General features: G+C 41.6%; 3 protein-coding genes across 6 annotated transcripts in view; 2 read left to right on the top strand and 1 right to left on the bottom strand.

Annotated features, from left to right (window-relative positions):
* The window catches only part of TYW5 (tRNA-yW synthesizing protein 5), a 28648-nt gene extending 26657 nt beyond the window's left edge, over positions 1-1991 (bottom strand). For 2 of the 3 annotated variants that reach the window (XM_050750731.1, XM_050750732.1), the window contains exon 1: positions 1807-1918. In XM_050750731.1, coding sequence (XP_050606688.1) covers positions 1807-1884 — 78 coding nt within the window. In that variant the 5' untranslated portion in view covers positions 1885-1918. Of the gene's footprint in view, positions 1-1806 lie in introns of all 3 variants that reach the window. The other variant, XM_050750730.1, reaches the window with a different exon arrangement.
* Positions 1-12031, top strand: part of SPATS2L (spermatogenesis associated serine rich 2 like) — a 1108221-nt gene that overhangs the window by 584833 nt on the left and 511357 nt on the right. The gene's annotated exons all lie outside the window — the stretch shown is intronic.
* MAIP1 (matrix AAA peptidase interacting protein 1) lies at positions 2080-10830 on the top strand. Of its 2 annotated transcripts, XM_050750744.1 has the most exons (5): positions 2080-2664; positions 5727-5798; positions 6213-6339; positions 8175-8322; positions 10445-10830. In XM_050750744.1, the coding sequence occupies exons 1-5, from the start codon at positions 2215-2217 to the stop codon at positions 10521-10523; spliced, it is 876 nt and encodes a 291-aa protein (XP_050606701.1). In that variant the 5' UTR covers positions 2080-2214; the 3' UTR covers positions 10524-10830. The 2 variants fall into 2 exon arrangements, with proteins under 2 accessions (XP_050606701.1, XP_050606702.1); XM_050750745.1 differs by lacking the exon at positions 8175-8322.

Below are 12031 nucleotides of genomic sequence, written 5' to 3'. Positions count from 1 at the left end.
ACAAAGCACTTCCACATACATTAATCTTCACAACACTGCCCTTAAGGCAACTAATGTCTAGCACATTCTGAGATGGGGGGGTCTAGGGACAGGAAGAAAAAGAACATCCCATCTAGTACAAGTCTCCCAACTAATAAAGGCTTGAATCCCCTCCCGTAGGTTGCTATCAAAAGAAAAACTTTATTCCTCCCACGTCCCCCAAACCCCCTTTTTTTTTTTTTAAACTAGGGTCTCACCCTCTCGCCCATGCTGGAGTGCAGTGGCAGGATCATGGATCTCTGCAGCCTCGACCTCCTGGGGTCAAACAGATCCTCCGACCTCAGCCTCCAGAGTAGCTGGGAATACAGGCGTGTGCCACCACGCCCGGCTAATTTTTGTATTTTTTGTACAGATGGGGTTTCACCATATTGGCCAGGCTGGTCTTGAACTCCTGACCTCAAGTGATCCACCGACCTGGGCCTCCCAAAATGTTAGGATTACAGGCATTAGCCACCGTGCCTTGTCCATCCCTGATTTTTGTAACACTCAGAACTGTAGTGTTTATTTTTTTTGAGACTGAGTTTCGCTCTTGCTGCCCAGGCTGAAATGCAGTGGCGCGATCTCGGCTCACTGCAACCTCCGCTTCCCGGGTTCCCCAGGCGATGCTCCTGCCTCAGCCTCCTGAGTAGCTGAGATTACAGGTATGTGCCACCACCATGCCCGGCTAATTCTGTATTTTTAGTAGACACGGGATTTCTACTGGCTGGACTCTAACTCCTGACCTCAGGTGATCCGCCCACCTCGGCCTCCCAAAGTGCTGGGATTACAGGCATGAGCCATCGTGCCCGGCCCCAGAACTGTAGTTCTATGTCCACCCTTAGAAGTGTAAATATCAGGTAAGAAAATTGCTGTTTTTTTTTTGTTGTTGTTGTTGTTTTTAGTGAGACGGAGTCTCACTCTGTTGCCCAGGCTGGAGTGCAGTGGCCGGATCTCAGCTCACTGCAAACTCCGCCTCCCAGGTTTATGCCATTCTCCTGCCTCAGTCTCCCTAGCAGCTGGGACTACAGGCGCCCGCCACCTCGCCCGGCTAGTTTTTTGTATTTTTTAGTAGAGACGGGGTTTCACCGGGTTAGCCAGGATGGTCTCGATCTCCTGACCTCATGATCCGCCCGTCTCGGCCTCTCAAAGTGCTGGGATTACAGGCTTGAGCCACTGCGCCCGGCTTGCTGAGTATTTTTCCTACCATAAACTGACTGTAATCCTGTAGATTTTTTCCTTTTAACACCTTCTGTTTTTCTTAGGTCTGGACTCCCTTGTAAAGCACTGCAAGTAAAAGCACTTTTTGTTCCCCTAATATTTCTCTGAGTTTTAAAGACCTAAGGTTCTAATTACAGGTATAAAAGACTCCAATGTCAGAACTAGAACCTAAGTAAGTTAGAATTCAAGACAAGTAGGAATTTCCCGGGGGAATCCCATTGCTTTCCTTTTTGGCTCAGTGGAGTGAAAAGTTGTGCCTTCAAACCCATTAATTCGGAATAGACTGACAGATGCGGAGTAGAGTTTAGGCAAAATACCTCTCGCACTCAGCTCTCCGCCATCATCTTGCTCTCTAGAAACATGGGGCTTTCTCCGGAAATTTCAATAGAGGAGCCAGTCGGCGTCCCACGTGCACCTTTCCCTTGGCCTAAGGGCCAACCAGTCATCTGCTGCCGTCCTGCGCCTCTTTTCCACACCCTGGGTCTCTAAAAACCAGTTCCCCGTCGTCCAAATGGTGAAGACGCGTCTCCCGCTGGTTTCCCGGGGTTCTGCCCCGCGCAAGAGACTCACCTGTGGGTAGAGGTGCTGCATGAACTGCTCCCGAGAAACGCCCTCCAGCCGGGTTACCGGGAAGTGCTGTCCGGCCATGGCTGCTCACGCCTGCCCTCTTACAGGTCCTCGCAACTTCGGCTCTAAAGCGTTCCTCAGCGCCATCCGCCCGGAAACACGAGCGACAGAGAAAAGGTCCGCGAGGCCGGCGGACTTCAGAGAGGCTGGGTCGGAGCGCGGGGCGGGTTGCCGAAGGGCCTCGGCCTGGGCTGCGTGCTGGAGAGCGGGGACGGGGCCGACTCATCAGAGGCTGCAGCAACAAGTCCACTTTGCTCTCCAGTCTCTTTCTCCGACACCGCTGAGGTGGTTTCCCACCGACTTCCTTTCCATACAGCACCAGCAGGCACCGGGGTGAAGGGTCATATAAAAATGGCGCTGGCCGCTGGTCTCCTACCCCAGTTGCGGCACTCTGGGTCGCTGCCCTGCGGGGCCGTCCGACTCCGGACTCCCGCTGCGGCCGAGGTGAGGCTGCCGTCGGCCAGACTTTGCTACCTCTGCCGCTGTCGCCTCGGCTCGGGAGCGGCGTCATTTCCCCGAAGCGCTTGGGCCTTGGCGGCCTCGGCGCTACCTGCCCAGGGCTCCCGGCGGCCAGTGCTCAGCCGCCCGGGACTCCCCACAGCCTTCGCTTCTTTCCCTGCCTGCCTTCAGCGCAGCTACAGCACGGAGGAGAAGCCCCAGCAGCACCAGAAAACCAAGATGATCGTCCTGGGATTCTCCAACCCTATCAACTGGGTTAGGACTCGAATTAAGGCCTTCCTTATCTGGGCCTATTTCGACAAAGAGTTCAGCATCGCAGAGTTCTCTGAGGGAGCGAAGCAGGTTTGTTTATTTTCCTGGTTGACTTGTCTGTCTCTAATGAGTTCAACTATTATTCGCAGAAGTGCTTAGTTTCTTCACTGGGATACAAGTGATCCAAAGTGATTAGTGGCCCAGACATAGAGCTTTCCAGCCATTGCTTGACTTAAAGTAAGCTTCTGGCCAGGCATGGGGGTACACGCCTGTAGTCTCAGCTACTTAGAAGGCTGAAGGGGAGGATTGCTTGAACCCAGGAGTTGGACGTAGTGCTGTGATGGTGCCATTGCACTCCAGCCTGGGAGACAGAGCCAAGCCCTGTCTCAAAAAATAAAGGAAAAAGCTATATGGTCTCATATTGTCTGAACGTAATTTTCAAATCTACAAAGTGGGCAAGACAATCCCTGGCACATAGTAGGCCCTCCATGAATGTTTGTTGAATACATTAATAAATGGGTCAGTTTGAAGAATAAATGAGATAACATTTCCAAAGTGCTGTAATGTCACCTTGGGTAGAAGAGCAGAACTTTCTGCCGTTTATTTGACAGAGTCCACCAACACACCACCCCATACTCCTTAAAGATTAAACTGGAGATGAGCAGTTTTACCCTTTTAAAGGGTTTGCTGAGACTGCCTGGTGGCTAAGTGCGCAGCACCCTACACACAGAAAATATTTAGCCTTTAGAGATTCTTATCCCTGACTTCGTTAGTTACGTACCTGTTTCTGAATGGCTGATTATACCTTGCCTTACCCTTATGACAGTGGTCACTTGGGCCCTGAGGTTATTTGTAGAGTTTGTGGGTACATGCTTTTTTTCTAGGATTAAGGGCCATGTATACCTTTTTTTTTTTCTTTTTTTGACTCCTTTACAGATTGTATCGTTCCCAAACATTGCAAAACTATTGATAACAATAGAAGTCGGCCAGGCATGGTGGCTCACGCCTGTTATCCCAGCACTTTGGGAGGCCGAGGCAGGTGGATCACAGGTCAGGAGTTCGAGACCAGCCTGGCCAATATGGTGAAACCCCGTCTCTTCTAAAAATACAAAAATTAGCCGTGGCGCGCCCCTGTAGTCCCAGCTACTCTGGAGGCTGAGGCAGGAGAATCGCATGAACCTGGGAGGTGGAGGTTGCAGTGAGCTGAGATGGCACCACTGCATTCCAGCCTGGGCGACAGAGCGAGACTCTGTCTCAAAAAACAAAAACAAAAACCACAATGGAATTCATAAAGTATATTTCCTGCTTCATACCTTCATATGCCTTAAAACCATACCATTGGTGTAATCATTTTACAATATTGGTTGTATACTGGTATTGATATTTTTACTCCAAATTTATTTCAGATTCTTTCCATAATCATGGCCATTTGTATTTATGAGACCTATCAGTTGTAAATAAATGTTTTCAACTTTATGTAATAAGTGTCAGTATTAACTCCTGCTGCCTGCTTCTCTGAGTCAACTCTTGACTACTATATATATTTACATAAAAAAAAGTCAAAGAACAAGCTTGATTAAGATGGTTAACTCAGCATCATAATTAAGGGATAAACCTCTGCTCTTGTCAGTTCTTAAAATCTTTTGTCCATGCAGTGGTAAGTTGTATTGATCCTCCTGTTCTTTACAGTGCCCACCGATGATATATGAGCTTGTCCACCTCATAACACATATGATGGTACCAGTTCATTTATGTTTCAGTAAGGATTGGAAATCATCGCCCCACCATTGGCAGGAATCAGGCCTCAGTACTTGTTTCCTCTGAACACACAGAGGAGCCTGCAGCATTTTTGGAGTCACTCCAGTCCTAGTGGTTCTCCAGCTGTTAGCTATTTTCACCTCCTTCCTTGCTATTCAGTAGTATTTCCACCCCATTCATCAGCCAGTCTGTATGCAGTGTTGCTTATATAAAGCAAACAACCAAAATTTCAGTATCAAGGTGTCGGAGGGGTTTTTTTCCTGAGGCCTCTCTCAGCTTACGGATGGCCGTCTTCCTGCTGTGTCCTTGCATGGTCCTCCCTGTGCATGTGCGCTCCTGGTGGTTCTTACTCCACATTTGCTCCTCTTCTAAGGATGCCAGTCAGATTAGATTTTGGCCCATCCTGATGGTCTCATTTAACTTAATCACCTCTTTAAGGCCTTATCTCCAAATATAGTCACATTCCAAGGTTCTGGGGGTTAGAGCTTCAACATAAATTTTGGGGGAAGGAGAGCACAATTCATCCTATAACAGTTAGGTAGTATTCTCTGATATGCCATATCTGACATGCCTGTGCATCCTCTGGCAGCCTAGATTTCAGCTTATTTCAGATTTCAGTTTAGATGTTTCTTCCCTTAGGAAGCCCTCTCTGATCTTCTCAGATTGGGTTAGAAGGCTCTTCTGTATGCTCCCAAGTCATCCTGTTCTTATCCCTGTCAAAATTCCTAAACTTGTCAGTTTACTTGTCTTTTTCCCAAGTGGACTGAAAGTTCCCTGAAGACAGGTAGGATGTTAATTCACAGTTTGATTTCTCATTGCTAGCAGTGAGAATTGCAGTTGGGATTTTCCCTCCTTGAAAATGGAATTTCACACTTCAAAGCTAGGATCTACTGTTTTAGACCATATAAACTAATGACCTTTTCTCCCACTTTCTCAAACCTACATTATCTCCCATACTGAGATTCAGACTTCAGCCCAGATTTCCAGACTCCCAGTGCAATGTAGACTGTTCTCCTTTCCAACTGCTATCTATGCATGATTAAGAGGTGGGTCATACAGCTGTCAAATGATTGTTTACGTCATCATTTTAAAAAGAAATATAAAGGAGGATTTTTATTGAGATATCTAGATTGTACACAACACGCTGTCATTTCCCAGGTCCTGAAGGTGGATCCAGAATTAAAAGTCAAGTCACTTACTGCTATATATGTGGCAAGGCCATATACAAAAAGTCAACCAACCTTGAAGGAGTCATGCCTTGATAAATTAATATTTGATGTTGTTTATCACCATTACCATAAAATAGTCTGTATTACACTTAGCCATTTAAATATGAACATGGTATGGCATTTTGAAATAATAATCCCCACACTTCCCTTAATATTTTTTTCAAGGCTTTTGCTCATGTATCCAAGTTGCTGTCACAGTGTAAATTTGATCTGTTGGAAGAACTTGTGGCCAAAGAGGTAAAGTATATTGTACATTTTGCTTTAAAAATAAATGCTATTCTCTTGCAATAGAATGATGCACATTTTCCTTATTTATGCTTAAAAATAGCATGTGTGCCAGCATCCAAAGTAGAGTCTGTGTATCTGTTCTTATGGGTACTTCGGGTCATATAAAAGCATGGAATAACTCCTGCTACTTAAGGCATAAGTAAGTAATTATGATGTCTTTCAATTGCTCTTATATAGAATGTTCTGTTAGGAATTACCTAGTTGAATAATGAGATACATTTCAGCCTTGCTTTTGAGGATGAGTAAATACGGTAGTAAATTTAAAAATAGGTTTGGAAAAATGTATTCCATGATAAAGATCACTTTTTGAAAGGTTTCAAAAATGGTATTGGTGAACTAATGGCTTGCTTTTTTCAAACTTAGGTGCTACATGTATTGAAAGAAAAGGTTACTTCACTACCTGACAACCATAAAAATGCCCTTGCTGCTAACATAGATGAAATTGTATTTACATCAACAGGAGACATCTCCATTTACTATGATGAGAAAGGTAATGCCAGAGCATAGTCAACTTGAAATGATCCATAATTGTCCAGATAAGCTAAAGTAGTGGATAATCACAAAATAGAGTTTTGTCAGGACAAGTAGAAATTAATAGAACTTCCAAGAAAATGTTATATCCATTCTTTAAAGACCTACTTCTGAAAGAGTTGAGACATGGTCATCATTTCTTAAGCCTTTCTATCTAGAACTTTTTTCTGCTACTATTTATTTATTTATTTTATTTTTATTCAATACAATAGTAACTTGAAGGAAACAATTGAGTATTTTAAAACTGCACCTTATACGGAAGGAATGAGGGGTAAAAGAAAATCAAATTAGATATTGTCAACTAAAGATGATTTCAAAAGATTAACTGCAGAACTCCCAAATTGGATCTAGTTGAGAATAATGAAAAAAGTTGGGAGGAAGTTTAGTGGTTATCTGGTTCTTCTTGTCTGAGGCATACATTTTCCCTATAGCATTCCTGATAATTCACTGTTTGTTCCTGATACATACAAAGTTGTCCCTCTGTGTCTGGGGGTTTCACATCCATAGATTTAACCAATCTCGGATAGAAAATATTTAAAAAAAAGTTGCATCTATACTTGAACATGTAGTTTTTTCTTGTCATTATTCTCTCAATAATACAGTATAACAACTATTTACATTAGCATTTACATTATGTTAGGTATTATAAATAATCTAGAGATGATTTAAAGTATACTGGAGGATGTGTGTTATGCAAATACTACACCATTTTATATAAAGGACTTGAGCATCTGTGGATTTTGGTATCCACAGGAGGGTCCTAGAACTAATCCTCCAAGGATTTCAAGGGATGACTCTATTTGCATATGTATTATGTGCCAGCCACACAGGAAATGTAGACTCTGCTTAAACACTTCCTAAGGTAGAAGAAAGAGACTCTTGATGATAAAATTTTTCATGCACACATTATTTTGAAACATTTGTAAAGATATTTTTAGTGATAAATATTTTCTTCTTCCCTAATATTTCAAATTGCATCTCAGCACCATGGTCACTAACTAACTTTTGCATCAGGAGGTTGTCAGAATCACCAGGCACAGCAGGGTGAATTAGGGTAGAACAGAAAGCCTTTACTCTTTCTGGCAGTTGAAGTTAAGATAGTTACTGAGCAGCAAAAGATATTATTTTTCTCCTCGTTTTTGGTTTGACAATACATATCTGTCATGAGATTATTATAATCTTAGAAAATGCCTGGCCAGATGCAGTGGCTCACACTTGTAATCCCAGCACTTTGGGAGGCTAAGGCAGGCAGATCACTTGAGCTCAAAAGTTCAAGACCAGCCTGGGCAACATGGCAAGACCCAGGCTCTACTGAAAATATGAAAAAATAGCCGGGCATGGTGGTGGGTGCCTATGGTCACAGCTACTCAGGAGGCTGAGGTGGGAGGATTGCTTAAGCTTGGGAAGCGAAGGTTGCAGTGAGCCGATACTGTGCCACTGCACCCCAGCCCTGGTGACAGAGTGAGACACTGTGTCAAAAAAAGAGAAAGAAAAAGAAAATGCCACTAATTGAAAATAATCCATATAGTATACTTAGTAAAGTATGTGCTCAGTTAAGTAGTAGCTTTTTACTGAGATACAGAGAAGAGAGCAAGTATGCCATAAACCCTAAGACAATTTACTAAAAATAAAACAGTATCAATACAAATATTTTAAGTCACATCAGAATAAGCACAGAATTTGACCTGTAACAACTGTATGACTACTGCCAATTTCTGATTTCATTTTGTATATATGGATGATAGATTATTTTGATTTGTATTTGTATGTGTGTGTATATGTTTTTTCTCTAAGGAAGGAAGTTTGTTAACATCCTGATGTGCTTTTGGTATCTAACCAGTGCCAACATCCCCAGTGAAACTTTAAGAGGAGCCAGTGTATTCCAGGTTAAGTTGGGGAATCAGAATGTGGAAACTAAACAACTTCTTAGTGCAAGCTATGAGTAAGTTTAATCAGATTTCATTGCTTCCTTTCTCCAGAAGATGGAAGGTAGTTTGAAGGTATGAAAATTAAGAGATCTTTAGGAAGAAAAGAATTGAAATTTGACAAGTTATTTATGAAGAGAAAAGGTCAGAAAGACACACTGGATATGAAACAGGAGAGTTAAGAAATTAGAAAGAGGTAATGTTGCTAAATTTAATTAAATGATGTTTTAACTATCTGTTGCTGCTTAACAAACTCCTCCCAAATTCATTGGCTTCAAACAGCCATTGATTTTGCCTGCTATTTCACGCTCAGAAATTTTGGATAGGCTCAGTTAGGGGGTTTTATCTGCTTCACCTGGCATCAACATGGGTGGCAGGAGCTGGAGGATTCATTTCCACAGTGACTTCTTAACTCACATGTGTGGCACCTTGATACTCCTTGGCTTCTCCATGACTCTGCATTCTCCAGGGCCTCTCTTTGTGGCTTGGACTTGTGGTAGTTTCAGACTAGTCATATCTTTCACAGAGTGGTTGAATTCCAGGAGGCAGAAAATGGAAGCTGCTAAACCAGTAAAGGTCTGTGCCCAGAATTAGAACATCAGTTCTGCCATAGTCTCCTTGTCAAAGCAGTCAAAGGATCTGTATAGTTCAAAGGGTATAGAAAGAGTCCCCCGCGGCCGGGCGCGGTGGCTCAAGCCTGTAATCCCAGCACTTTGGGAGGCCGAGACGGGCGGATCACGAGGTCAGGAGATCGAGACCATCCTGGCTAACACGGTGAAACCCCGTCTCTACTAAAAAATACAGAAAACTAGCCGGGCGAAGTGGCGGGCGCCTGTAGTCCCAGCTACTCGGGAGGCTGAGGCAGGAGAATGGCGTGAACCCGGGAGGCGGAGCTTGCAGTGAGCTGAGATCCGGCCACTGCACTCCAGCCTGGGAAGCAGAGCGAGACTCCATCTCAAAAAAAAAAAAAAAAAAAAAAAAAAAAAAGAAGAGTCCCCCGCTTTTTGGGGCAAAAAACAGCAAGGTCACATAGCAGAAGAGCACATAGGAGGGGAGATATGGTTGTGGCCATTTTTGGAAAATAAAATCTGCCATAATTGGTACATGAACGATTTATTCACTAGACATCTGTTGATCATCTGTGTGCCCACATGCTCTGGTAGAGGTTCAGATACAAAGTTGAAGGGATACTGCCCTTAAGGACATACTGTATAGTAGGAAGTTAGCAGGTTATGTAAAAGAGACATTATATTGTATTTTTATGTGGATAAAGTCTACAACAGTAAACTGCTGGAGCATGTCAATGAAGATATAATTTGACATTTATTTTTTAAAAAATGATTATGTTGCCAGAGTTACACAAATCTGCTTTAAAATAACAAAATAACAAACCCCCAAAATGACCTAAGAAATAAAATGTATTCTGTTTTACTAAGGTAAAAGAGAATCATATCCTCTTTTTTTTTTTTTTTTTGCTTTTCTTGGAAGAAATGTGTTTTTTAAATTTTGCTTTATTTGTAATTACCCAAAATATTCTATATATTTAAATACTTAATTTAAATCTACTGAATTGTCTGTTAAGAAATCATTTTTAAAGAGCACTGTCATCAATACTAAACTTTATCTTTTCTGATGTTTCTTACTAAGACTGTGGGTACCTCATAAACATTGTTATTTTCAAGATTGATTTAATGTATGTAAACTAAATTCCACTATTTATTCCTAAATTGGTAACAGTGCAATTTGAAAAACAGCTTTTTTCCTGTATCCTAGGTTATGTATTTAAAGTGCTGTTTGCATCACCAGAGTCCAGTTTATTTCTCCTCATATTCGGCAAGTGTTATAGCTAGTATTTAAACAGAATAATATCCAAGTTTCTCTTAGGGGCTGGCAGATGTTGAATATAGATTAGTCCCTTAAAAATACTCACACTACTTGAGAATATACTTCAATTTTGTGGGTATATTTATTGTGATTGAATGGGTAGGTTAAACTTTTTATTTGTTTTGATTTTGATTTAATATTAACCATTAGCTTGTTGCCAAAAATTCTTCTAAATATACACTTGCAAATTACATAGTTATCTAAGACATACTTGGACTGATGTAAGATTTACATTATTTGCAATATCTTTCCTAGGTTTCAGAGGGAGTTCACACAAGGAGTAAAGCCTGACTGGACCATTGCACGGATTGAACACTCAAAATTATTAGAATAATTTTCTTGGAAAAATCAGCTTATGGACTTTAGCAGTTGCTGTGAAAAACTAAGGAAGAAAAATTTTTGGATCATTTGATCTTCATTTAATCTAAGTCTGTGAATTACTTTTATATTATTTTGAAATACTCCTTGCAGTATATTGGCATGATACAGTAAAAGCATTTTCCACAGATTGTTATCACCTTCTTTAAAAGAAGTCAAAATTAAAAAAAATACAATATCATGTCATTGGTGTCATATTCAATAATATTTCCAGTGCTCCATATAATTTTATAGACATAATAAAGAAGGTATTGAAAAAACTACTTACACATTTCTTTATTTTTTAAATTGTTTGAGAAACAGGGTCTTGCTGTGTCTCCCTGGATGCAGTCCAGTGGCATGATAATAGTTCACGGTAACCTTGAGCTCCTGGGCTTGAGCAATCCCCCTGCCTCAGCCTTCAGAGTAGCTGGGACTACAGGCATCCACCAGCATGGCTGGCGAATTTTTAAAAATTTTTATAGAGATTTTGCTGTGTTGCCCAGCTGGTCCTGAACTTCTGGCCTCAAGTGGTTCTGCCCTCGGCCTCCCAATGAACTAGGATTATAGGCATGAGCCACTGCACCCAGCCTACTTATACAGTTCTAAATTAATAGTCCTTACATATTTTATTTGTGGCCAATACATTTATACCTTTTTTTTTTTTTTTTTTTTTGGATGGAGTCTCCCTCTGTTGCCCAGGCTGGAGTACAGTGGTGTGATCTCAGTTCACTACAACCTCCACTTCCCGGGTTGAAGCGATTCTCCTGCCTCAGCCTCCCAAGTAGCTGGGACAACAGGTATGCACCACCATGCCCAGCTAATTTTTTTGTATTTTTAATAGAGACAGGGTTTCATCATGTTAGCCAGGCTGGTCTAGAACTCCTGACCTCAGACAATCTGCCCGTCTCGGCCTCCCAAAATGCTGGGATTACAGGCATGAGCCACCATGCCTGGCCTTATACCTTTATTTTAAGTATGTGTAAGATTTATTTTTAAATCACTGCTGCTATTTGACTTCTTTGGTCACTAGCTAGGTAAGAAGGAATAGATGAAATTATAGCAGATCAGTCTCTACAGAACTGAAAATTAGTGAATTTAAAAGCATGCTAAAATACAAAGAGAAAAAAAATAGGACAGTGTCTTAGCCACCTATGGGATAATATCAACTAATCTAATATACTTGTATTTTGTGTCCTAGAAGTTGGAGTAGTGGAAACAAAAATAGTATGTTAAGAAATAATGGCTGAAAAGTGTCCTAGTTGATGAAAACTATAAGCCCACAGATCACTAGAAATTCAACAAACAAGGTAACAGAAAAAATCTGATCAAGGTACATCATAATGAAATTGTTGAAAACCAGAGAAAGTTGTAAAAGCAACTGGAGAAAAAAAAAGTATATTCATGCAGAGAAGCCAAGATAAGAATAACTACCTATTTTTCTTAAACAGCAAGTTAGAGACCTTGGCATGCCATCTTAAAAGT

This window comes from Macaca thibetana, chromosome 12 (assembly GCF_024542745.1).
Source record: "Macaca thibetana thibetana isolate TM-01 chromosome 12, ASM2454274v1, whole genome shotgun sequence".
Taxonomy (NCBI): domain Eukaryota; kingdom Metazoa; phylum Chordata; class Mammalia; order Primates; family Cercopithecidae; genus Macaca; species Macaca thibetana.
Note: the sequence above shows the minus strand (reverse complement) of the source record. Positions and strands in the feature narration are given on the sequence as shown.

What these genes read in the sequence shown, in the direction of transcription:
- MAIP1 (XM_050750744.1), top strand. Translation starts at nt 2,215, where the DNA reads ATGGCGCTGGCCGCTGGTCTCCTACCCCAGTTGCGGCACTCTGGGTCG. An exon ending in CATTTACTATGATGAGAAAG is followed by an intron (nt 6,340 to 8,174) that starts GTAATGCCAGAG and finishes TTTTTCTCTAAG; the next exon opens with GAAGGAAGTTTGTTAACATC. An exon ending in CTTCTTAGTGCAAGCTATGA is followed by an intron (nt 8,323 to 10,444) that starts GTAAGTTTAATC and finishes TATCTTTCCTAG; the next exon opens with GTTTCAGAGGGAGTTCACAC.